Genomic DNA, 26,616 nt, shown 5'->3' with positions numbered 1-26,616 from the left:
ATTCAGCTGCTTGCCAAACTAGTTCAACCATGGAAAGTTCCTGAAATGAATGCTATAGCTGTTCCACATCACGCAATGCAGTTCGGGTCTGGGGTTAAGATGCCTGCAAGGAATAGGGAAAGAGAAGAGAGAAACAATAAACATATACACAATGACATATAATCTGTTTTTCATAATTCCAAATAATTTAATACATTCAATTCACACAACATTGTTGAATTGCAATTTCAATTAACTTAAATGTAAATTTAATATCTAGAAATTTAATTTTAATTTATAATGCGTATCAAGCGTGCCTCACACACTATACGGCAGCATGCGTCTGTGAAAGCAATAATAAATTTGTATTACTTGTTGCTCAAGAAATTGGGACTCAATAATGCTATTACGCTAAATGATCGATTCCTCCTATGCACTCGTCCCTGCTGCATCAACAGGGTTTGTGCATCATTGAGTACAATGTCACTCGCAACAAGTAATACGCACTTAAAATGAATTAAACATCTTACATATACATACATTAAATCATATATACCGCATTGTTCCTAATAAGCGCCCATGGGCTGTTTCATATCATGAACGCTGGGCGTTTATTAGGGATAAATTTTGTGTGTGTACGTTTACATTTTTACATTAAATGACCAAAATGACACCACCCATTCCAGTTTTAGATGTGTCTGTTTGTCCACAAGGAATGTCTTATCATGTATATATTTGCACTTAGTAATGGTAAATTTGATTGCTTTTTCAATTTTCATTTTGGTAAATTTTTGGGGCAAGCGTTTAATAGAGACTGGGCACTTATTAGGTACAATATGGTACATTAAATCTGGTACATTTCAAAAGTTAACTGCATGAGTAGGGTAACGGGGGTAAATGGGGATCAACTTTCTTTGGAAAGCAGTCCTAATCATTGTTGAACTTGGGGGTCAAAATTGGTCAAATATTGCCAAAAATGACACACATGCACATTTATACAAAAAATATTACTTGTCACCAGAATTCAAAGAATGTATTATAGTTTGGCCTATTTATGATGTAATTTTGTTGTTGTTGTCCTAAAAGAGCCAAAAATTGTATAGAATGGTTTGATCTTTTATTTCTCTTCAATATGGTCTCAAAATAATTGTCAGGAAAACAGACGTCAAATTCAAAATAATTTGACCAAAGTTGGATGTTTTATTACCATGGTGGTTCAATAAAATACCTCAATCCAATGTTAGCTCTGCTGATGTTGACCTCCATACATTTCCATTTTAAGAAAGCATCCAGCATAGTTCAAGTTTAAGTATTCTTAATTTGCATTGTTTTTCAAAGATGAACACTTTGAGACCATTATCAATATTTGCCAAGGGTCAAAATATTGATTTCTTTGAGTTTTTATATTACAACTGAAAATTGACACATTGAAGATCAGACCAACTATTCATGAAAAGATAAATCTTCTGAAATGGTATTTAACAAATTTGAGCAATTTAAAATTTCGACTATGTACAAAGTACGACAGGAACCAGAAGAAAAACCGCTTACCTGCATGCTTTCAACATATGTACAAGTGACCTGATATCAGTAAAGCAGTATCTTAATCAGATAAATCTTCTGAAATGGTATCTAACAAAGTTGAGCACTTTAAAATTTTGACTCATGTACAAAGTACGGCAGAAACCAGAAGTAAAACCGCTTAAATGCATGCTTTCAACATACAAGTGACCTGATATCAGTAAAGCAGTATCTTAATCAGATAAATCTTCTGAAATGGTATCTAACAAAGTTGAGCAATTTAAAATTTCGACTCCTGTACAAAGTACGGCAGGAACCAGAAGAAAGACCGCTTACCTGCATGCTTTCAACATACAAGTGACCTGATATCAGTAAAGCAGTATCTTAATCAGCACCCCCAAATTGACCTAGCAAACTCCTTAAACTGTCTGCAGGTCATTGTGTAGACCTTTTTAAAACTGACTGACCCTGAAATATAACTTAGCAGCTACTTTGCTGCCTACAGTCAACACAGGAGAATATCACTATTTTATCAGGAACAATGTACTCCTCTTGAAATGTATTGGTCACTGATTACACAAAGTTAGGTTTTAACCCTATCTGACAGCTCTACTTTTGTAACATCAAAATAAGCACCAACATTTTGAGCCCATTGGTTCTATGACGCTATAATGTCATGACACCCTTGCAAATTTGGAAAATCTGATTGCTACACCAAAGTATAGGAAAATCTGATTTTTGCCAGAATATGAAGGAAAATCATAAATTCAACTTGGACATCAATTTATAATCAATGTTGGTTGTTTTTGTTTTTCACTAAAATGGCCTTCAGGCATGTAAAAGGTACAAGACATCATTTGCTGCATCATTTGAGCAGTTTTGAGTACCAAAAAGCAATCCATTGGGAGGTTGTACACTGCCCCTTTAACTCATCAATTCAATGGAAGTTAATTGTTCCTGAGCAATAATACTATTCAATTAATTTTACATTTCACTTCACCACTTTGTATGTTACAAAGCATGAACATTGTTATCATAATTATATTTGTCGGTTATTGTGCAAACTTGGAGGGTTTGTTTTGGATCAAGGTATTTTACAAGGGGGCATTAGCCCCCCCAAGTAAGCCCTCAAACATCAAAAATACATTGACAAATAAGAAACCCTCCAATTTTACACAACGACTGACAAATAGATGGGGCAAGGATATTTAATTCATAACTTTAAATCCGCAGGTATCCTTTAGCACCAATATCATTCAAATATACGTCATTTTAGCACCAATATTAACAAGTGTTGTCTACCAAATCCTGGTTTAAAGTCTTAACAATTAAAAGGTACAAAAAAAGATGCACCTTCAGTCCACCATAATCCATAAATGTTCCAACTGATTCAAGTATCCAATTGATATTAACATTTACACACTAAGAAAAATATTAGTCTTCTCTTTGGTGAAGAATATTAATTGTACACAATATTCACTGTTCCCTGCAAAATGTTTTTGTCCATGAATATTGCAATACTTTTGTACTGACCTTGTACTATCAGGTAACATGTCTCCTGAATCACTATACCCCAAATGAAGTGGAAACATGTGTGCAAAAGACCTGAACCAGGGTTGGAACTCCTGCCTTTAACTTGCTTTACAATATTCCAATGGGACAAACTTACACATCCAACTTCAGTAATGGCTCTAACATGTCTGAATTTTTCATTCATGAACTTACCCTAATTAAAACATACAAAGCATGAACACTGTTGAATAAAAAGCATGAACATTGTCGAATAAAAAGCATGAACATTGTTGCAATTGTTTTTGGTCAAGATTCAGGTTTATCCAATTGTAATTAAAACATGCAATCGTCCGGGATCCCTGAACCAAACATCTTGAGTTTACTTCAATGCATTCAGCTTTGCCACAACTGTTATCAGCGATCTGTTTAGGGGCTGATCATCCTCTAATCCCAGCACAACCTTCTCAAGGAAGGTGAAAGATTTGCTGAGTGAAGGTGGATTTACTATGGAAAACATGTAAATGCCTGCGATCAGGAGCATAACTGCTGAAAGAAAACTCTTGCAACTGGTCAGCACAGTGTCATCTAGTACAACTTCGAATACTTCATCTTCTGCATGGCCGAATTCCAAGTTTGTTGGTTTGTTCTCTTCATCACAGCGGATGTATGGTGTACCATCTTCATTGGGCTGTAAAAAGAGTTAAATTAAGAAACAAATTATTCCAAATCACATGCTCGTCTTCTTTAATCATCATCCCGGGGGCACTTACATACATTCATGTGTTGTCATCCTCGAGCAGGCCTTTGCAAATCCTACCCTATACGTGGATATCTTGAATGTGAAATCATGACCGTTTCATGGACACCTAGTCTACACTTATTACTGATCTATACAAGTATCCCTGGTCAGGTTTTCATTTTTACCTTATCTTAATTGGTATTTAGGACAACAAATGTCACAAAATCCAGCAGAAAAGCGTTTGATTACAGGGCCTTCATGTAATTTGACACCCTAAATGCATATTTTAAAGGCCTACTGCTGAAAAGTATACCCTTTTTCCCAAATTGCATAAAATTACTACTCTAAACGCAGTCCGTGCGGATCGCAATTATGAGTGAAAAAGTACCCTTTCCTGTTGTTTTTTTGCTGAAGGATGACAATATGTTTAACTAGAGTGGGCCCCCATGATCATCATTTAATTAAAACTTAAGTGTTAAATTCATAAAAAGCACAAGAATGTGGTGGTCTCTTGCCCAACAAAATCCACTTTGGACATACTCGGATTTCTCAAGTCAGGATTTCATGCAGACCCCCAGTTTTCAGTTGAGTGAACCTTACCCCAGTTTTCAGTTTTGCAAAACCTCGAAAGATTTCATTATATCCCTCATTAATGTATTCTACCCTTTCATTCATTGGTTGAAAGTGTGTCATATGACCACAAATATTTTTTTACCATTTCAAAACAAGGTAAAAATGAGTTTGATGAGGGAGAAAGGTACTATTTGTAGAGGGAAATAGGCGAATAATTCCCTATTTCCCTATGACCTTGATGCTAGTGTCACCAATTCTCTCAAAGTAATTATCCTCAAATTTGGCAACCCTTATCCACTCAAAGAAAGCGCATACTGGCAACAAAGTGATTTTGACGCTACAGACTGTATTTAACCGTATGTAGCAGCCTATAGCAACCACAAAAATGGCAGCCTCCAGCAGTACCACTGGCCGAGTGCTAATGCTGCAGTGGAAAATCCTCGACTTTGGCTTGTAAATGAGAATGATCCACTGAATTTGTTGGAAGTGTGGACAATGAAAACATGTTTGTTTCCAGCGAAATTTGTAGGGAGGACATCACGTAACTCCTGAGTAAGATTCAAACTTTCAATGAACAAAGAATATATCAACTTGGGGATATAAAATAAATATTTTCCACTCTTTATCCTGGATCTGGTGGAATCATAGTCATACCATTTTTCCAAAATAGTATAGTCCAGTATCTACCAGGTAATTTCAAAGTTGCTCAAATCTGGTTAACAAGCACTCCGATTTCAACGCAAATGGTCTCAAATTGCTCGTCATGCAAAAACAAGTTAAAAAAGGAATTGTTTGCACTGTCTAAAATGCTTCGTTATTGACAAAATCTGCCATTAAAGGTCAATCCCCATTACAGCATATTGACCACAACCCATGTTGTGATGTTTCCTTGGTAATGAAACATCCTAAATGGTTACAACTATTCCTATTTGACCTATTTTTACATAACAAGCAGTTTGAGACCAATATTGTTCAAATCGGGAGCATTTTTAATTCAGGCATGAGAATGATCACCCACAAAAAATCTGAAAAGTTTGAAAAAGCTTGAAAAACCAAGTGAAATTAGGCTAAAAAAGTCAAAAACAGGCTAAAATTGGAAGAAAGTGTGGAAATTGGGACAAAAAAAAAAAAAGCCTGAATTCAGGCTTAAACCTGAATATTCTCATGCCTGTTAATTTTTGGCCCCTGTGTGGCCAAAATATCTGACCACCGTCCAAAATTTGACCTTTCTGCTTATAACTCAAGAACGGTATGTCGCAGGTAGGTCAAACTATACTTTTTCTGAATCCTTGCAACGAGAGGAATAATTTGGTTAACCAGATTTGAGCAACTTTGAAATTTGACCACTGTGTTGACCTTTAACCTTGAATATGGCCGGGGTACCGGAAATATTTTTGGTTAACAAAAGGAAACTAAAAAGTTGGTTTGGTAGAGTCCTGGGATACCAGATTAGTATGCCCATGGTCTCCACAACTCTCCAGGTTACCTTGGGGGCTAAGATTCAACCAGATCCCTCATGAGCAGTAAATGTGACCCTCCATACCAAAAGGTACCATTTGTCAGTTCTACATGTTACTAATGTACCATACAATGTATTACATGTAAATGTAAGCATAGGGAAAATGCGTGATTTTTGAGAGTAAAATGCACGCGCCAGTTTTTGAAAATGCACAATTTGCGCATTTTTTACTAAAATGTGTGATTTTTCTCCCTCCCCCCAGAGTCTGAACATATGCAATTTAAAAAAACTGTCACTGTGTTTTTCTTCAATATTTTCTTGCAATATTTTGCGATTGCCTATTTTCTATACTTTTTGTCACATGGATTGTGTTGCAGATCATTATGGATTCTTCGATTTTAGTGAAAACTTCAGGTTTTCGAAAATGAGTACTTGAAAAATGGTTATTTTGGGAAAATATTAAAATTTGTGGTTGGACCTAACATGTGCAATTATACCCAAAATGCACACATTTTTTTACGCATCGTGCATTTTTCCTGTCCTATGTATGTTATTTTGTCAGTGGAACCACAAGTTAGTTTAAAAGAGTTAAACATGCTGCAATGAGACATGCATGCTGCAATCAAGATAAAAACTTACTTACCTCAAAGAAACTGTCCAACTTCTCACGAAATAGGGACGGCAAAACAAGCAATGCCGCTGTAGCCATCAAATCTGCAATTCAGATTCAAACAACAGTTATGCAATGATTTAATACTGTGTGTTGAGATTAACCTAAATTTCTGAGATGATAATACTAATCCTTTGGAGTGTATGGACAATTCTTAGTCAGTGGGAGTGATCTATTACGTAGACACATAATCTGATTGGACAATCGCTTGATTTTGGGTGTCGTCTATCAGGCTGTAGACGATCCCACGTCATCACGAGTGTTGATAACGCATAACAGCTCATAGAGGTGCGCGTATGTTATCGCGTTTTACCTGTAGACGCAGCGCGTTAATACTCGCACGCACTAGCAACAAGTTTCGTTCCTTTTTGAAAAAGGGGAGATTTTTATGATGGTAACTTAATTTTTGCTCTAACCCTAACACTGAACCCTGCTTTTTGATATCGGAAGACAAAGAAGATGTGAAAATGGAGGGAAGAAGAAGAATTTTTTCACTTGGCACCCCTGGGATTCGAACCTTTGACCCCCCCGCATGCCAACCACAAGATCACGGACCGGTAGCTACACGGGTTATTGCTGCCCGGCCAACAATTCCGTGAGCATATAACACTTCGGGTGATTGCGTAATCGCAGAACCTGGTATGCATGCATGCGCAGAATTTTTCATCATGGTATTTTTGAGTGTTAGGGTTAAAAATAGTTTATATAACTGACTAAGAATGAGAATAAACGATAGGAATTTTTATTTTATTTTAATTTTTATCGTAGTGGATACCGGCTGCGCTGGCATCCACTACTCAAAATATTGTACCTGCATGTCGTCTATCATACGGAAGAGGATGAAAATAAAAATTCCTATCGTTTATTCTCTAACTACAATGAAAATGGCCCCACACTTTTTCTACAATACACCCTACATTTTGCTTAATTTCTTCTATCAGGAGTATGGATGCTCAAGAGGACAAATTTGAACTGAACTCTACTCACAGTATTGGAATTTATTGTTTCAGTTTGCACTCTACTGTATTGAGTGTATTCTATCATTTTCAATCAATTTTACCATTATGAATATCCTTAAAGGATAATCCTAAATTAAACATAGCAGACGGTCTATATGAATTTCGGAATATTCCTAACAAAGAAAAAGCACTTTTAATCCTTCGTTTCCGCGATTCAAGAAAGCGGCCATGATAGCTGCTTGCGAATCCTTTCTGCCACATGCGGTAGTGTAACCTTTCACACAGACCCACAGGGGTTCATTGACGAGCTAATCAATTGTGTGTTGCTGTGTGGCATTCGCAACCCCACAGCGAATTTTGGTTTTAGTGCTGTTTTTACACTTTTCGTTCTCGTTTTTATTATTACTGCAACTATATAGCCATTGATTAGTTTGTGGTACAGATTTCCTTTAAAGCCTTTTAGAAAATCTTATTATTATTTTTTTCGGATTGAGCACAAGCCAATTAAGCTTGTTCATTACTTCTTTTGAATTATCCAACAATGATTACCGTAGGCCTACCCTTCCTCCACAATTCGCAATGCCCAAAGAGACAGTAAATACTGTTGGGAATCATAACACATGGACATACAAAAGAAGATGTTTGATTTAAACCCTTTCTTCACTGATAGCACTTGGTGCAGCTAATTATAGCCTATGATACTTGGGGTAAAACAAAGCAAGCTTCAATGAATACTGAGTAGGTTCATTTTGTAGAATTATAATAATCATATTGTGTATTCGCTGTAGAAGTGATGCTGTAACAGGATTAATTACCATAGCAATAGATGAATACAATTTTGAATATATAGCCCTGCACTACAAGCAAGTTGCACTCATAAACTGTGCAGGTCTGCGATCACTGATTGAATATAATACCGCTCTTTTCAAAGATACTTATCATTCTACAGAATTACGATACAGGTCTTTATTACCGTTCTTTGACATTAGTGGTTCAATGCATAGGTACCATGTGAATGTTGTACCGCATGGCGATATATAAAAAAAAAGAAGCTATTATTACATCACTTCTACGTCGAATTATAATCATATTTGACAAGCAAAACAATTTTTATAAAGGAAGTTTCAGAAAGTGAAACGAAGATCTAGTTTAGATGTTTTGTCATTATATAAATACGTACCCAGTTTGTGAAACAACCCTTCACAGAGATGGATTTTCAGAGCACAACAAGTAAAAATTTGGAGGTATCACAAATGCCTTATCTGTGGGCTACATCTGGTTTAACTTACCATCTTTCTTGCTGGCATCTCTACTCAGTCCAATTGCATCACTTATATGCTGAAAACAATTCGGAAGGCGACTTTTTTTCTGTTTGCGTCCGTACCTCACCATGGCCAGGCTCCAGTTTTTTAGTCCTCTCTTAAACCTCTTTTCATAATCTTCACTCTCAGCACCCAGCAGCCTCTTCATCTCAACTACTTGCTGCAATTATAAGAAATCAATACCATAATGTTGAATCTAAAAATATAATGTACACGTATGCAATATCTTCTTGTGTGTGATGCCTATTTTATTCTCATGACTGTGAACAACACATGTACACCAAGTAGATTTTCAAAATGTTCACAAAATCACTAATTAAAATAAGATTCAAGGAATATGAGGTATGTTGGTCTGCAAATCAATCATATGTTAGTCCAAAAAAGACTTGTCATGTAGAAGCTACAAATTGTTAAATTAACAGGGATCATCTCAAGCAATGGACCATCAAAGCCAAATACAGGGCTTTCCTTCTATGGATCACAAGGACTTGTGGGAAGCATGTGTCTAGGTCAGAGTAAAGGACTCGGACTGTCTGAACAGTAATTATTGTGTTAGCTCCGCAGAGTCAACGAAGGCTAAACACGTCCCATTTTGCCAGGAGTAACGACCTAACACAAGCAAATTGGTCTAAGGTTTGACGAAGCCGAGCTGTCACAGCTCAGCTGTGGTCGAAAAATCTTATTGCAGTGTCAAATGAGGAGGAAGCTGGACTATCCCACAAACTCGGATGGGTAAATACTTAGAGCTAAAATCACCTTCCCTCTCACTCTACAGATTAATACCCACACACCACTACTAATTGCTAATAACAAAGTTATAGCACTCCTGGAGCACTGTGTCGACAAAAACTCAAATAATCTATAGACCAATATGTTTATTTTTTTATAATAGCTCTCCTAAATCCGAGACCATTTTATGTGAAAAATAGAAAAACTCGTCTGACCCACGATCGGTAAATGTGAAGTCCTAAAAAATGCTGGGAAGTGTACGGCCAATTGTCTACAGACTCGAAGGGTCTATGTATGTATCTGGTTTATTTAATGTTATATAAATCTCCATTACCAGCGGCAGTCGTTCTCCATGGACCCAAGGGAGGGTCTAGGAGGAAGCTAAGTTTGGCAGCCCACAGCAGTACCAAGACTCTTTTGCCATGTGGACAACAACTCTTGTGAAGATAAGAATCTGTGGAATTATAATTGCCCCGTGTAAAAATATTACTCTGGCCGGGTACCTGTGTCCGAACAAGATTGAATTGAAAACCTGAGTGGAAGAAGGGCCCAACTCCAATTTTTTACAAAAATGAGTTAGACCCAGCATTTTATTGCCAGCAGACTGATCTTCCTTGTGTGTGAAAGATGAGCCAAAATTAAGTTTTTCTTAATATCTCAAAAACAGTTTTCCCACTGACTCAGGTATTCAATTGTGAAATGAAATGAATGAGGATTAAACATTTAAAAACACCTCAAAATACCTGTTCAGATTTGAAGAGCCACGGGTATTCCTCCCTCACACTCTTTATCGTTGGTTGTTCATTAACAATCCAAAGACGTCTTGAAGCAAGTGTCATATCCATAGCTGCTTGGACTCTACTTATGTTGGGATACTTCTTTGTAGCCTCGGTCTGCAGCCACTGTTTATGTTTGGTTATTGTTTCCTCGTCCTCAGAATGCTGGTTGATAGGTAAATAATTGATCAAACCCCACATGGGTGCTGCCTTTCCACTTGGAGGTTGTGTTGTCTCATTTCTAGTGTATTTCCCACGTTTCTTTATTTCCGGTATCTCGTCTTTGTGTCTCTTGCGCAGATTCTGGAACTTGTATTCCAGACGCTTTATCCACAGTTTCTGAAAGATTGAATTTTAAAATGCAAATAACAAAATGAAATAAGGAAGCTTACCCCAAATTTATCTTCAAGACATCCAAATTGCACATGCATTGCTGAAAAGCCACCCAATTTTGTTTTTTACTAAACCATCTGTTTCTGTGGGACAGGAAATTGTTGAAAGTCTCAGAGAAAATCTTCAAAAGTTACCCATTTGGGCTACCAAACCATGAATTTGGCAACCCTGATTACTTTGTCCTTGTCAAGCACTTGAACTAATTCAATAAACAAACACTCTACTGTTCACTGTTGACAATAGGTTTTAGTGGTTTATGCATATTTAAGAGCTTTAGAATATTACAATCTCACATAGATATCTGAGAGGTCTCTGCAAAAATACACATGCTCCAAATCTAAACCTCCATAAAACACAGTAGCATCATTGGCAAAGCTAAAACGTAAACATGTAACAGATGACTTATATTGCTTAAAACACCTAGTGTAGCATGTAAGAAATCTAGGAATGATATTATTCTTGTGAAACTTCACAATTTTTTGTGAAAAATTGCTCGAAAAATCACACTTCCATTTTCCCCCAGCAAAATAAGTAACTTTCATGAACAAACTTGCAAAGATCGCCACCTCAAATTACCAGCTCCATTACTCAAACGATGCAGCAAGAGAAAGGAAATAACCATTGCAAATCTGGACCATGAAATGACAATAGGTCAAATTGGCTTGCCAATTGACCTAAAAAGGGCTCTCTTCTGATACAAAAGTCTGCATTTTGATGGGAAAATTGAGGATGAATGATTATGTTTAGATCACTCTTATCATGTAATATAATCTCACCTTGACCTGTCCTTCTGATACCAAAATCTGTATTTTGATGGGAAAATTGAGGATGAAAGATTATGTTTGGACACAGTCCATGGTTTTAGATCACTCTTATCAATCATGTAATATAATCTCACCTTGACTTGTCCTGCTGACATGTTTTCTCTTGCCAAAGATAAAGAAGGGTACTCTTGGAACAGTAATTCAATGATTTGTCCATACTGGGAAGTTGTAGGGTATCTGAAATATCAAACATGATACATGAATGGTAAATTTAGTGAACACATTTTATGTAACCTTAAAAATATCAGCTGAACATGTACCACTATCTGATCCAAAATGTACTGTACAAAAATGGTATGAACTCTTCAGTCTCAACAAGCAGGCAAACGTGTTAGCTTTAGAGGTCCACATAAAAATAACAGATGTGGAAATAAACTGACCAGTAGATACCAGTTGTAATTCAACTAATTCAGGCATATTGGATGGCATAGGGGAAAGTTACTTGCAAGACTATCCATGCCTTCAAGGTAGAGTTGGGCGACTAAGTCGCCAATAGTCGTTAGTCGCGACTATTACTGGTAGTCGCGACTACGACTATTGAAAACCAAAAGTCGTCAAATGGAACTATATTTAAATGTTACAAAATCATGTTAAAAGCGCCAGATATCTGCACTAAAACCAACCAAATACTTACATATAAACTGTGAAAATGTGATAAAAACATTTAGTCATTGTCTTACCAATAGTAACACTATACAAACAATAATCATAAAGTCTATAAATCATCATTAGATTGGTCTTGTTGACTTTTTATTGTAAATTTGCACCAAACTTTCACCCGATTTTTTGGTCCAATTCTAACCACAGATAGTCGCGCTCGTGACTATTTGCTGCCGACTAGTCGACTAGGAAAAATGTGATAGTCGCCCAACTCTACTTCAAGGTAAATAAACCTACTCATGTTAACGTCTAGCCGTTGCTGTCAGATCTTACCCAGGGAATGATGAAATTCCAATGTACCCCTTTAAGTTTGTGCCCACACTCAGCATTATTAGGTCCGTATGCACAAACGAGTTAGACCGGGTCTAAAGTTAGACCTGGTCTAAGTGGCATTTAGTGTCAGGAGAAAGGACATTTTCCTGTAGATTTGCTTAAGTTATTTTGTATTATTTTTGAACTTTGCATTTAAATCTTTATTTAGAATTTCAAATGCCTTTACCTTTCTGTGTGGTAGAAATATGCAAAGCATTAATTAAAAATGAGTCAAAACCTGCTGCAAATCCATCAAAATTTAACGCTGCCCACCAGTGTACTTAGGGTAGAGTCCGAAGTTTACCGTTTTCTAAAATCTATTTTCCGTGTTGTAATCCGTGTTGTAAAATTTGTAAATCCGTGTTTCATGAATGAATAAATCCTAACACGTATAAACAATGATATTAATGTCACAAAAACATGTTCAATATCGCGATCAATATGCTCCGATTGGAATATTCTCACGATAATAGGCCGACTGTTAAAATGTTTGGTGGGATCCGGCGTGCATGCCTTGGCAAAATACCTTTATTTCGGTATTGGTGATTGTTTTTAACATTCGTTTCTCTTATCTCTTAACAATTTTTGTCACTTCATACTAAAATGCCATTTTCCGTGTTGTACCTCCGATTCCGTGATTTTTTTCTGTTTTCCGTAAAACGGAAAACTTCGGACTCTAACAAGGTGTAGGAACACGTTCAAATATGCAAAATTTCCTGCTCGCTGCGCTCACATTATATGGTAAGACAATTTAAGTTTGTAAATTCAGGTTCCCCAAAATCTTGCATTGGTAAGGGGGGGGGGCAAAGATTTTTTGGCACATCAAAGCAATTTTTGGCAGACCATGTTGAGAATTCACCACTCCGGGGTACACATAATTATTGCACACCCCTTAGGGGACCCGATAATGGCCGACCTAATCCTGACCATGACTTGGTTTGTTGGATTCGTCTATAAGTTGTTTTACAATCAGGGTACACAGACTGTCTCACTGGGGGTAAAAAATGAAGTTGGCTGTAGGTGGAACTAATAGGGGCCAATAATTAGGCATGGCAACTTGTAATCATAAGTATATCTAATATTTGAGGGCACAATATGGTGCTCAGGCCAAATGTACCCTGATTGTAAAACAACTCATAAGATCACAACATAGAGTACAGTATACAATGTGTTTAAACTTTTCTTAATACAGATACTTACACAGTGCTAGGTTTCACCCGAAAAAACACCATTTCTAATATCGCACCATATTCCGCCATCTTCAGGTCAGTCGCTCCTTTCTGTAACTTCTGTTTGATGTTTGCAGGTAGTTGTGGAATTTTGAAGTTATTTATCCAACTGCCTCCTTGAAATGTTAACCTGCAATATCAAAATGGAAACAAATCAATCACCCAACTACTACAAAATTGAAATTTTGCAATGCAAACCAACAGAAATTTAATTCACAGTTCCCTGCAGTTGAGGTTTTGCTTTCACCCTAATTGATCCTTAGCTACCATAACAAGGCGGTTCTTGAGCGATAAGTAAACTAAATGAACCTGCAACTATGAAAACAAGCACTGACATAATTTCCTGAAACTGCTTTAACATTTCCTGAAAATGTGTTTTCCCTATTTGTACAGGGAATATCCAAGAAAAATTTCCTGAAATCAGGAAATTTCCTGAAGATTTACATCCCTGTGCAAGGTGATTTGACCTCAAATTACCCCAAAATGACCTTGACACTTTTTGTCTCGCAATGTTGGTCGTTGGTGTTGTAATGTTTAGAATATCGTATCCCACGACATCATACCCCATCCCCAAAGTAGCTCACCTAATTACTCCTACCTACCCCGGCCCAGAACCCACTACTGATGATAGTATTACATCTTCCTTTCTACATGCAGTGTGATTAAGGGAGAATTACATGTGCCATATGAGTGTGCAGCTAGTAGATTTAACCTTCCTTTGACCAGGTTTCACTACCATACACCGATCAGTCAGATCTGGCAAGAATTTGTCCACAAGGTTGATTTGAACACATTTCCAACTATATTTGTAGAACTAAATCTGCGCCCAATCAGTCAGCAACTTTTAGGAAGTTGCTGACTGATTGGGTGAAACTCCCATAAACTTTTTTGAGTTCTGACACAAAGTGAGACCCTTCTTATCCCCTATATATTAGACAATGGAGTGAATGGACTATGGAGTCATTAACATTACACATAAATTATCTTCTATTCTACAAAACAACTTACTGGTTAGCTTGTTTGTCTTTACTGGTACCACTGGCATCTGCTTCATCATCAACAGTATTTGGCACATCAGCAGTATTTGGCACATCAGCAATCTTGGCCTCTTTAGCTGTACTGATCCCTCCAAATATTTGGATAGGAATAATGACTTTGTTTCTTATCTTAATTTTCTGCCCACTCGCTAGTTGGTCTCTTTCCTCTAAATCAACGTAAGTGTTGAATGGAGAATTCAGATATTTCTCTAGAAAAAAATCACTCTCCGTCAATTGATATAGACTGGCAGCTTTATCTTTGAGCTCACTGTAGTTTGCACCACATGGGGACCCATTTTCGATGCTAGCTGCTTTACAATGCTCTCCATAGACGAACACAAACTGGTGTTTGAAACTGAAACAAAATTTTAAAATACCTGAGTCTACTTTTAAAAATTTGACTGCAAAAGGGTGGCTTGAAATATTAAAGCAATTTGCATCTTTTGTTCTTTTAGCTCACTGTAGTTTGCACCACATGGGGACCCATTTTCGATGCTACATGTAGCTGCTTTTCAATGCTCTCCATAGATGAACACAAACTGGTGTTTGAAACTGAAACAAAATTTTAAAATACCTGAGTCTACTTTTAAAAATTTGACTGCAAAAGGGTGGCTTGAAATATTAAAGCAATTTGCATCTTTTGTTCTTTTAGCTCACTGTAGTTTGCACCACATGGGGACCCATTTTCGATGCTACATGTAGCTGCTTTACAATGCTCTCCATAGATGAACACAAACTGGTGTTTGAAACTGAAACAAAATTTTAAAATACCTGAGTCTACTTTTAAAAATTTGACTGCAAAAGGGTGGCTTGAAATATTAAAGCAATTTGCATCTTTTGTTCTTTTAGCTCACTGTAGTTTGCACCACATGGGGACCCATTTTCGATGCTACATGTAGCTGCTTTACAATGCTCTCCATAGATGAACACAAACTGGTGTTTGAAACTGAAACAAAATTTTAAAATACCTGAGTCTACTTTTAAAAATTTGACTGCAAAAGGGTGGCTTGAAATATTAAAGCAATTTGCATCTTTTGTTCTTTTTAGCTCACTGTAGTTTGCACCACATGGGGACCCATTTTCGATGCTACATGTAGCTGCTTTACAATGCTCTCCATAGATGAACACAAACTGGTGTTTGAAACTGAAACAAAATTTTAAAATACCTGAGTTTATCAGTCTACTTTTAAAAATTTGACTGCAAAAGGGTGGCTTGAAATATTAAAGCAATGTGCATCTTTTGTTCTTTTAGCTCACTGTAGTTTGCACCACATGGGGACCCATTTTCGATGCTACATGTAGCTGCTTTACAATGCTCTCCATAGATGAACACAAACTGGTGTTTGAAACTGAAACACAATTTTCAAATACCTGAGTTTATCAGTCTACTTTTAAAAATTTGACTGCAAAAGGGTGGCTTGAAATATTAAAGCAATTTACATCTTTTGTTCTTTTAATATTGTTAGTTTGACTTTAGTTGTGACATTGTTGGCATTCTAGTTAGTATTAATATCATACCACATTCCCTACTGTAACTATTCACATTTTTTTCGTTGACTACATTTCATTATTTTGGACTAATGCTCAAGGGTTTTTTTAATGATCAATAAAAAAATGTTTTTTTTATGGAGATTGAATGAAGTGAAAATTATCAGAAATAGTACGACTAGATGATTCTTCTATATATTCTATTGTATTTGTGACCTAGAGTTGGCAAATCACATCCCAATTTTAATCCCAGCTCTGTTTTGGTTCTGCAATCAATGAAACGTGATGTTTCCCAAGGATCTTTCATGATATTCAATGTATAGGTCCTACTGCTAAAAGTAATGTTTTTGTAAAAATATTAAAAGTAAACTCCTGGGTCAAATGAGGTTGGTCAATTTCTTTAATTAAATTCATTTGTAAAATTCTATGAATTGTTAAGTACTGCAAGAGTGCAAGTGTTCTCAAATTCAGTTTCAACTGAAATTCAGTGTGCAACCAACCAATTAACTATGTACAAAGCATGTATATTTTTAAACACTTTTGTGATGACTACAGGTACTTCGACTGCAACAAATGAAAAATATGTTTTGCAAGCGGCAAGCACATTACAATAATTACCAGTGGCATAGCCAGGGTTTTTATATAGGTCTGGTTTTCAAAAATACAGGGCTGTTCACAATTAAAACTAATGTGGCAGTTTTTACTGAGCCAAAAGAAAAGGCCATGGACATTTTAGCCTGCCAAAACTGAACGCAGTAACTCCCAAAGATGATGATTATTATTAGACCACTACGGATCGAAGTGTTAAAAATTCAAAGTTACAGCCTTTACCGTGAAAATGACCATATGAGGGACAAGACCACTACAAAATCTTTTGAAAACCAACAAAAGTCATCAAAAGTAACAAAACAGGCTATAAACAATCAAAATTACCCATTTTGAACCGACAGACGGACACAGACCTCAATATTGGGGAGGGCTGTGCCCCCACCTGTGGCTATGCCACTGAGAATTACTACCTGGAATATTAAAACCCTTAAGCTACCGTATATAAAATATCATCCAATTTTCTACAAAGGAATCTTGATGATAACCATTTGTTGTAAATCAAATATGTTTAAGGCTGTATAAATACCAGTAATACTTGTCTTTTTATGAAATGACTTCAGGAAATTTAAACAGTTACAGTCACGCTGGAATTAGCCAATAGTAAAAGTTCTTAAGGTAATTAAATCACCTCTAGTGCTACTGTACAAACCAAGTGGGCGATAATCTGCTAGGTCAGAAAGGCGGCATAAGAAATGTTTTTGCTCTGCAGAAACAAGATAGGCATGGAGATGACGGGAGTATTCTTTGATTGTGAGACGTCTACATGAGAAATATGGAACCCCTGCTATAAGAAGACACATTCTAATAACAGCAAAATTTTCACATCCCACCACAAGGACATCCCCAGTACTATACTCTACACCATCATGTTTTACAGATTGTGCTCTGTATACCGTGTCAGTGGGTCCTGCAACTTCCAATACTCTTGCCCTAACATCTGTGGGTAGAAGAATTATGGGAAATTCTTCTCCTTTTGTGTGTTCTACAACTCCTTCAGTTAAAAACTTAGGACGAGATCTCTGAAATGCCTGGTAATACTCATGTCTTTCTGCCAATGTCTTACAAATATTTTTTGTGTTCCTGGTGCAATGGTAAAGTTCTTTAAAATAGTAATGCTTGCCCTCAAATCTTAGAGTGAAACAGGCTACTAGTGGCCCAAATTCTGACATCATTTCTGGGTAGTGTATCAGAAAGTGCATTTTGGGTGTCATGGTTGCCTCCGGAAATACAGAAAAGTACTCTGTTAGAAATTCTTCTATGACATCACCCAAAAATTCTACAATGTATGGTGTAACCTTTGGACATGTAGAGTATAGCACAACATCTGACAACAACACCAATACATTCCAAGCTGGATCATCTATTGGAACTCTGTGTCCCACCATCAATGGCAACAGCCTAAGTAAACACCAGCACTGGGCAGCTGTCTCCTTCACTTTAAAGGTAGCCAAGTTCTTAGACAATTTAGTTGGTTTGTTTACCCTATCACATTTCTGATATGGGAATGTCCTGATTTGTGTGTTCAAGTAATCCAAGGTAAAATGTCCTGATCTTACACAATGTGAAATTACCTGCTGCAACACCTGTGGTACAATGCCTTCAAAAAGGTCATGAGCAATATCTGGAGGTAATCCCCTGGTGACATGAAAGTACTGAAGCTCATTCAATACCGAATTCTGCTTCATTCCATATATTGAAGAGAGATCTTCATTCCCTGCAACTATTTCTGCCTGCTGATTGTATGAAGCTTCAGTCCGTCGTCTGAGATCAGCAGACATTCTATAATGTTCTTTGATATTATTCTTTGAAACATTGCAAAATCTGCAGAATCTCTGAACTGTCGAAAAGTTTTCCATGAATCCACCTATCCCATGGGCTCCCAAATTGTCAGCACTTACATAGGATACAGTTCCTTGAATGAGATGATCAACACCATCTTTTGACACTAATATCCCTTCTTCTTCAAGTACTTTCAGGTCTCTGATAAGAGGAACTAGAACTTTCTTAAAACCATAACGCTTGATGTGTTTTGATTTACAAAGCATTGCTAGTTGGATAACATGAAGCTTTGATCGATACTTTGGACTTAAGTTCCCAATTACAAAGTAAAAGCCTCCTAATTTCAATGTTGGGGCCTTATTTGCCAATGGGTTTCCAATCGTGAAGTCATCATAATACAGTTGTATCTGTAGACTGTGTGGGGCATTTGAAAACAATGTGTTTTTCTTGAAATTGGACCCATCACAAAAATCTTGCATTACCTCACTATGTGTAGCATGCCCTTCATAAACCTCAGCAAAAATATCATCATGCTTCAATAACTCGGTCAGTGTTTGCAGAATTGACACATATTGTACACTGTCATCAGTTTCATTTTCTTCATCCACTATTATGTACTCTACAGGTTTAACATGATTATATTCATCTGCAACATAGCTATGTACATGCCTGTGATCACTGAAGTGCCTAAATGACCTTTCAAGTACAGTTTCACCAATAGCCTGAGATAAGCCTTCTGGGTCCAAATCAACATCTACTCCATCTCTTTCTAGTATTTCAATCACCTTTGAAGAGACCTCTTCTCTACAGCATTTTATCATATCAGCAATTTCATCTGCCACATAATCACATGCACTCTCAGTGCACTTGTGCATCTCCCTTAGCTTAAGCAAAGTAGAACATGCTTTTCTATTCATGTCAATTGGTTCATTTCCAACCTGATTACCTTGGATTTCAAGTTCAACATCATCATTAATGTCATCCAACTGTTCATTTTCCGCTTGCTCCTGCTCTTGTTGGTTTTGCCTATTTTGGTTGTAATGCTCAAACCAGAAATCCTGATGTTTGGCTTTGACATGAACTTGAAATGATCTGACATTCCGGTATGATTTTTGACATCCTTGCACATTGCAGATAATTTGAAACTCGGGCCCAACATGACCGTATCTGTAATGCCTTATCAGTGAATGAAAAGTATATGTGGTAAAATCACATTCACAGCAATAAAACATGACTGTTTTCACCTGACCTACAATCACACATGCAGAGAAAGTATTGTTTTTAGTTAGTTAGATGCAAATAACTTTAATATTTCTACATACCCAAGTGTGCAATCTTTAGTTCTTTACCAAGTATAGGGACATGGGATTTGACAAATGTTTTGAAATAAAATGTAGACTCAATGTGGTATAATTTAGTAAATAATCAATAAGCAGCTTATCTAGGCATTTCTACTACATGTAGTAGGCCTACTACAAAGACGTAGACACTTCTGAGGTTAGTGGGCAGTCACAATGTTAGGGCTTAAGCTGACTGTTATCATCAAGATGTGCAATAGCAGTTAGGCATGGTATGATGTCATTGATGTGATGAGACAGCATAAACACGGATGCTTAAAACAGGATTTCAAAGGAGGTTGGCAAGTATATGAGTTCATGGAATTCTCTTATTTCCATGATGAATTAAAGTGAAAGTGCGTATAAAGCTGCTGCTGATTGGTGCAAGACAAGTGTACTGTAAACAAGACTTCACCTGGGGGAAAATGCACAAAAAATACAAAATACATGTAAGTATTATTTTGATACAGTACATTTGAAGCAATGCCCTTATAAATATAGACTGGGGTCTGTCATCTGCCATTTTCAGGCATGAGAATGGCTTTTTTGAAAACTACCTGAAAAAGTGTGTAAATTTGGCCTTAAAAGACCAACAACAGGCTGAAAACAAACAAAAAATGTGAAAATTTGGACAACCAAAACCAGGCTCTTTTCTAGTCCCTACCTTTCGTGAAAATTTCTTTGTCGCATTTATTTCCATTTTGCTTTTTAAAATCATCATGCATTTTAGGTCAATGATGAAATATGATGAAATAATGAAAAAGTCACCTCACCAACCTGAAAAAAAAAAGTGACAATAAACTCGGAATTGATTTCATGGGCCTTAGATGTCCAATGAATGGGTTTATTTTCCTTGCCAGCATTTTTTAATTTTGTTAGCTAATTGTTATTATTTATTTCAGCATTTGATTTCGATTTCCAAAAAAATTCAAAAGTAAAAAGGTACAGTTCTAATTTTCCTTGCAGTTTATTGTTATTTTTTAAAATTTTCGTTAGTTTTTTATTATTTTAGGATTTCCCCATAAATAAAAGGGGTGTGTAAAGGCCTTGTCTTTGAAAATTGCTGTCGAGTGACAAATCACTCTCCTCAAAACTTATCAGGTGAGCTGTAGGCGAGTGATTTTAATCACTTAAGGGATCTAAAATGAGCGTTTATGCGTTTCGACAGTATTTTTTTGGGACATGAGAGCACCTCAGACCTATCGAATTGCATTCTGAATACGAAGCATGTCTTTCTGATATCAAATAATTTTCATTTTTGAAAATCACAATATAATACAAATTTTATGACAAATTATAAAAATTTGATATTTTTCAAATTTTTGATATATAACAGTCCTCGAAGTAAATTATATAAATCTAATGATATATTCTTAAAGTGTATGTAGCAGGGAGGAAAAGCCGACGGTGATGAAAAAAAAAGACCTAATTTTTTTTGGTGTTTTGGGAAAAAAAATCCACATCTTCAATATGAAAGGTCAAAATTTTCAATTGATCGTCGGCTTTTCATCCCACCTACATACACTTCAAGTATAAATCATCAGATTTATAAAGTTTACTTCAAGTACTGTTAAATATCAAAAATATCAATTTTAATGATTTGCCATAAAATGTGCATTAAATTGCGAATTAAAAAAAATCAATATTATTTGATATCAGAATGACATTCTTCGTATTCAGAATGCAATTCGATATGTCTGATGTGCTCTAATGTCCCAAAATAAATACTGTCCAAACGTTCATACCCCAGCCCTTAATGTATCACTGTTGACAGGGCACAAAAAAAGGGTGCCACTTTGAAATTTGAAAAATCATTAAAAGGGTGGGGGTTCAAACTTTGTTGGTAAAAAGGGTGGATTGATATAATGGGTGGGAGTAAAATAAAAAGGGTGGGATTGTTTTACCTTACAATATATGTGACCCATCACATCGAAACACGGCAGTTGTCGGAAAACCACATTTAAAGATAATAAAGAAAAAGGGCCTCGATAAATAAAGAAAATAATAAGGAATTTGAACTCTATTTGTCACATAAAATCACCATTCTACATGCGACATTGATGAAAGAAGTATCATTTTAAAGCTGAAAAGCAGTCCTTTAGCTTGGCAAAGAAACCTACAAGTTCATTTTTGACGACAACTGCTGTGTTTCGATATGATGGGTCACATATTTTTATTGATTGATAAAATCATCCTATTTTCCAAGAATTAATTGCCAAACCTGCAAACCACATGGCAAAATAAAATTCCATTTGATGCATGTTTACTTTGTACATCCACTAATAAATAACCATAGTCGCAAGCGCCGCACATAGTTCTCTCTTTGCTTCGCATACACCCGTAATGTTATAAAGTTATAGGGACTTAAACAGCGGCATGACGTTGGCTGCAGCTTTTTGAGGGACGTCAGTGTGTACAAATGGCGGATAAAGCATTAAGTGGTGGGGGTCCTGACTTGTACATAAAAAGGGTGCCTTGGTTAAAAGGGTGCCACAAAAATTAAAAGGGTGGGGGTCTGACCCCTCTGCCAACAGTGTGTATTAGTATTTAGTATTACACCAAATGTAGGTGAGTGGTAAAAAGCTCTCCTCAGCTTCATTTTAGGTGAGTGATGGCAAGTGATCACTCTCACTGGCCTCAAATGACAAGGCCTGGCTTTCTTGTGTAATTCAAGACCATCCAAAACAGCTTTCTTACAGTAAAGAATAGGAGGTCATCTGGGGTCACATACAGTAGTGTACATATTGTACATGTGCCTGACTGTCACAATTTCACTCACAACATTTTGGGCAATTTGGTGACACTATTTTTGTCTGTAACTTCAAAAGTATAATGCAATAGAAACATGATTATCCCATTATTGTTTAGGCAATTTGATTCTAGCTTTCAAAGGAAAAAACTTAAAAATATTGAACTTCAAATTTCAAAATTTTATGAACATCCCTTTCTATAATTTTTGGTTTGTTTAAATTGTTAGTTGTTTCAGGCGGACAATTTATTTCAGCATTATGGTAGGCCTACCGGTACCAAAAAATGTCAAATAAAAGGGGGTGTAGAACCCCAAACCGACTTAATTTTTCTTGCAGTTTTTTAAAATGTTTGTCCAGTTTTTTTCAGGTTTTGCTAGTTTTTATAAATTTATTTCAGCATTTAAAAAAAATCACAAATAAAAGGGTGTTTAGAACCCCACCCGAACCGGCATAATTTTTCTTGCCATTTTTTTTTACATTTTTTCTTTCTTCAGTTTTTGTTAGTTTTTTGTTCATTTATTTCAGTATTTCCAAAAAATTTCAAAAATTTTTTTGTATACAATTGTATACAATCATGTAGCAGTTAGAACCCCAAATCGATTTTGGGCGATGTTTTGGCTTATGGGCTACATTTCATGGCTATTACCCGCGACTTGGGCAAATTTTTTTGGCAACCCTGCAGCCAAGTAGAAACATTTTTAAAGAAATGATTAAAAATCATTACGATCTGCCTTTGTCATCGAAGGTAAAATCGCTTTAAAAAGGGGTGTTTTACCCCTGAAAACTTCGCGAAATGAGATGCAAAAGGGGGTGTTTTTAAAGTTCACCGACAAGCATGAATAGCCACGTCTGCATGGAGAGGGACAGCCAGGTATACACGGCGGAACACATCACAATCACATCTTTCATTGCTGACAGACATTGCTGGCGGCGTACACGACGCGCGCCGCTTGACTTGCACGCACAGGTGCCGCGCGAGCGCTTAGCCAACTTATGCACTGGGTTATGGTGATATGGGATAACGGGATTACCCGGATTAGGCATACGAAGACATAAATATCGTAAGGGTACGGGAGGGAAAAAAAGAAAAGAACGAAGGACACAAAATGGTAGGCCTACTTTGGATGGATTATAGGTCCTACGGGTACGGGGTTGTGGTTTAGGGTACGGGAGGGAAAAAAGAAAAGAACGAAGGACACAAAATGGTAGGCCTACTTTGGATGGATTATAGGTCCTACGGGTACGGGGTTACCAAGATGAATCGGAATGAATAAGGAATTTTCAATGAGTCTACATGTACCTAATTCCTCCTGTTTGAGTGAACGCTTTCATTTACTTTGGGGTAAAAACAACAATTCATGAAGAAAATCACAAAAAAGTGATTTTTTTTGGCAATATTTGTTAGTCATCATACGGTAACAAAAAAACACTCTTTCCAAAATAGTTTATTTTGTTTTTAGCTGAATCTTGAGGCTCCATTCCAAAAACGTTTATTTTTATTTTTTTTATATTGGCCTTATTTTTTGAGATATTGACCATATAAGGCATCAAACTGAACTTTTTAAAATTCACAAACGCCTATTTGCACAAAATGATGCCTAAAATCGGAAATAGACCAAAATATAAAAAATGATAAAAACCGTTTCTTGAGTCGATCATGCTTTTTACGATGATCATATTTGCTTACCTATAGATGCTGTATTTATTGAGTTATCGTGTACCTAAATTGTCATTTTACCGAGAAAATGAACATTGAAATAATGGCCGTTGAAGTTTAAAGTAGTCACATTTTGCACTTTCATCGAATCTCGCAGGAGAATGCGGCAGTTTTTATTTTTCTACCTTACATTACATGAACATCGGGTAAATCCACGGCCCCTTGAGAAGTTTGAGCGAAATCCATTCATAACTTGATATTTTAAAAATCGGGGGAAAGAACTTAAAAACCCACATTGTATCAGCTAAAACGGAGCCATTTGACCACTAGGTTTTTGTGCTTCCATGGTGTTTCCATAAAATGGCTGCGCATGCAGATAAGCGTCGCGTATGCGTAGCGTATTTAATTTGTGCGTTAACAAATTGCGCGATGCGCAACGCGATGCGTTGTTGCGCGCGTGTACCCTGCTGGTACAACAAAGATTTCCTTTCCTTTTCAATTTCAAACACGAGTGGAATCAGGGCTGTCAACTTTTTGGAATTGCTTGGCGTGAGACACAGGCGTACCAGGATTTGCTGACTCCAATGTTCATTTTGTACCATGATTATTTGAGCAACGGCGCTCGGCAGTGGCGTACCGTGGCCGCCCCAACCCCGGGGGGCTGAAGAAGAAGAAACAATTTTGCCGCCCCTTCTTTAACAGCCCGAAAAGGTTGACCCAATTTTTTCACGGTCGTTTGAAAAAGTGAAGAGCTAAAAAAAAAAGGATTTCAGGCGCTAGCGCCCTAAAAGCAACCCTTTTTCAAAATTTTTTATACTTTTTCAATTTTTTACGCTCTTTTTATTTGCTAATTACGCCCCTATTTTGACCCCTGGGGCTGGCGCCTAAAGCCCCCCAAAATACGCCGCATGGCGCTGGAATGTGAAAAGTGGGGGAGTAGGATGCGTGAGATTTTACTCATTTTCCACCTTTTTGCGTGAGATTTACTACCTATGGAGGCTATATATGCGTGAGATTACACTATTATACTATCTCGGCGTGAGACCGTGAGAAAGTGACCCAATGCGTGAGACTCACGGCCAATGCGTGAGAGACTGAGAGTTGACAGCCCTGGTGGAATAGTGAAATAAAATCCTTAAAATATTGCAGTTGGATTGTAGTTTACAAATTATCTGGATTTTCATTCCTTGTATAAACATAACAAAGTACAAACATATCAAAAAAACTCAATTTTGCGAAAGAAACAATGTCTAGAGTACACAGCTAGCAGCTGCCTTAACAACATTTGACAAAAATCTGGGGGATGAAAATGATGATGTTGTCGTATGTCTATCGGGTTACGGACCTTTAATAATGTAGCTATCCTATAGCCTGCAGAGCTTGGAAAACAGGTTTGGCCGGTTGGCCCAGTTTTTCAAATTCGAGCCCTATTTTCAACTCATGGACCAGAACTACACATGTACACTTAGTGCCGTACTATTACGCTGACTTTCGTATTCGGCGAGGAGGACGATTTCGACCTCCTGGTTTGTTTACAAACAGAGAGGTAGACAAAAGACCGCTCCGCTTGTCCAAACACTCAAGTATCAGAAGGATGGTCCACAATAGCGTGATTCACGTAACATGAATAGGGATTAAAAAGCTGTCACGTAGAACCATGTGCTTCTATTGTCCAATTTGCCATCAAGATTTCATATGGAAACAGTTCAGACCCAGTACACGATCATGTCAGAAATTAATATTTTGTTCTGGGTCTGATTATTCGGACTAATGTACACTGTACAGCACACTGCCGAGTGCACATGCACAGACACGGGCCACGGCACGACATGTATGATGATGAAATTAATTGAAAGTTCTGAAAAATTACAAAATCTGAAATTCGAAGAAAATAAGTGCTGAAGAGTCTTTCAGGCGTCCCTAAATTGACATAGCCTATATAAGTTTATCGTGATCTGTTCATGTATAATTACTATTCTAGTCTAGAATAATGTGCATGTCACCGAAATAATGTGATACCCGGCCGACCCGCACCACCCACGAATTCGGCAGCCATAGCAGCTTTTACCACACAGCTTTTACCACATTCACACACGTACAGTTCATTATGATCTCATTTCAGATTCTATTAACGGTTTGTAAGTAATTGAAAAACACAAGGTTGGGAAAAATATCAATAAAACATACCTTTCCATTTCGACATCCGTTGTTACCGGGCTAGAATCGGGTGAATTGTCCCCGGAATTGTCCATCTCGCAAACGCTATACACACGTATCGTCTGCTGCAACCAACTGGACTGCG

The 26,616-nt window shown here is 36.9% G+C and overlaps 1 protein-coding gene across 2 annotated transcripts; it reads right to left on the bottom strand.

Annotated features, from left to right (window-relative positions):
- Nucleotides 1-144: 144 nt before the first annotated feature.
- LOC140168108 (sterile alpha motif domain-containing protein 3-like) lies at nt 145-26,616 on the bottom strand. 2 transcript variants are annotated; one of them, XM_072191414.1, is made up of 8 exons: nt 26,502-26,616; nt 14,666-15,049; nt 13,629-13,787; nt 11,531-11,633; nt 10,207-10,578; nt 8,702-8,894; nt 6,427-6,497; nt 145-3,700 (listed from the first exon to the last, which is right to left on the bottom strand). In XM_072191414.1, exons 1-8 carry the CDS (start codon nt 26,564-26,566, stop codon nt 3,392-3,394), a joined length of 1,656 nt encoding a protein of 551 aa, XP_072047515.1. In that variant the 5' UTR covers nt 26,567-26,616; the 3' UTR covers nt 145-3,391. The 2 variants fall into 2 exon arrangements, with proteins under 2 accessions (XP_072047515.1, XP_072047514.1); XM_072191413.1 differs by lacking the exons at nt 145-3,700; nt 6,427-6,497; nt 8,702-8,894; ... (2 more) ...; nt 13,629-13,787; nt 14,666-15,049 and adding an exon at nt 16,716-20,322 and having other exon boundaries at nt 26,502-26,575.

This window comes from Amphiura filiformis, chromosome 13 (assembly GCF_039555335.1).
Source record: "Amphiura filiformis chromosome 13, Afil_fr2py, whole genome shotgun sequence".
Lineage (NCBI taxonomy): Eukaryota > Metazoa > Echinodermata > Ophiuroidea > Amphilepidida > Amphiuridae > Amphiura > Amphiura filiformis.
The sequence above is the reverse complement of the archived record's forward strand: the minus strand, read 5'-3'. Positions and strand labels throughout refer to the sequence as shown.

Excerpts from the sequence above, each read along its gene's own strand:
- LOC140168108 (XM_072191413.1), bottom strand. The coding sequence starts at position 19,802 with ATGTTTTATTGCTGTGAATGTGATTTTACCACATATACTTTTCATTCA.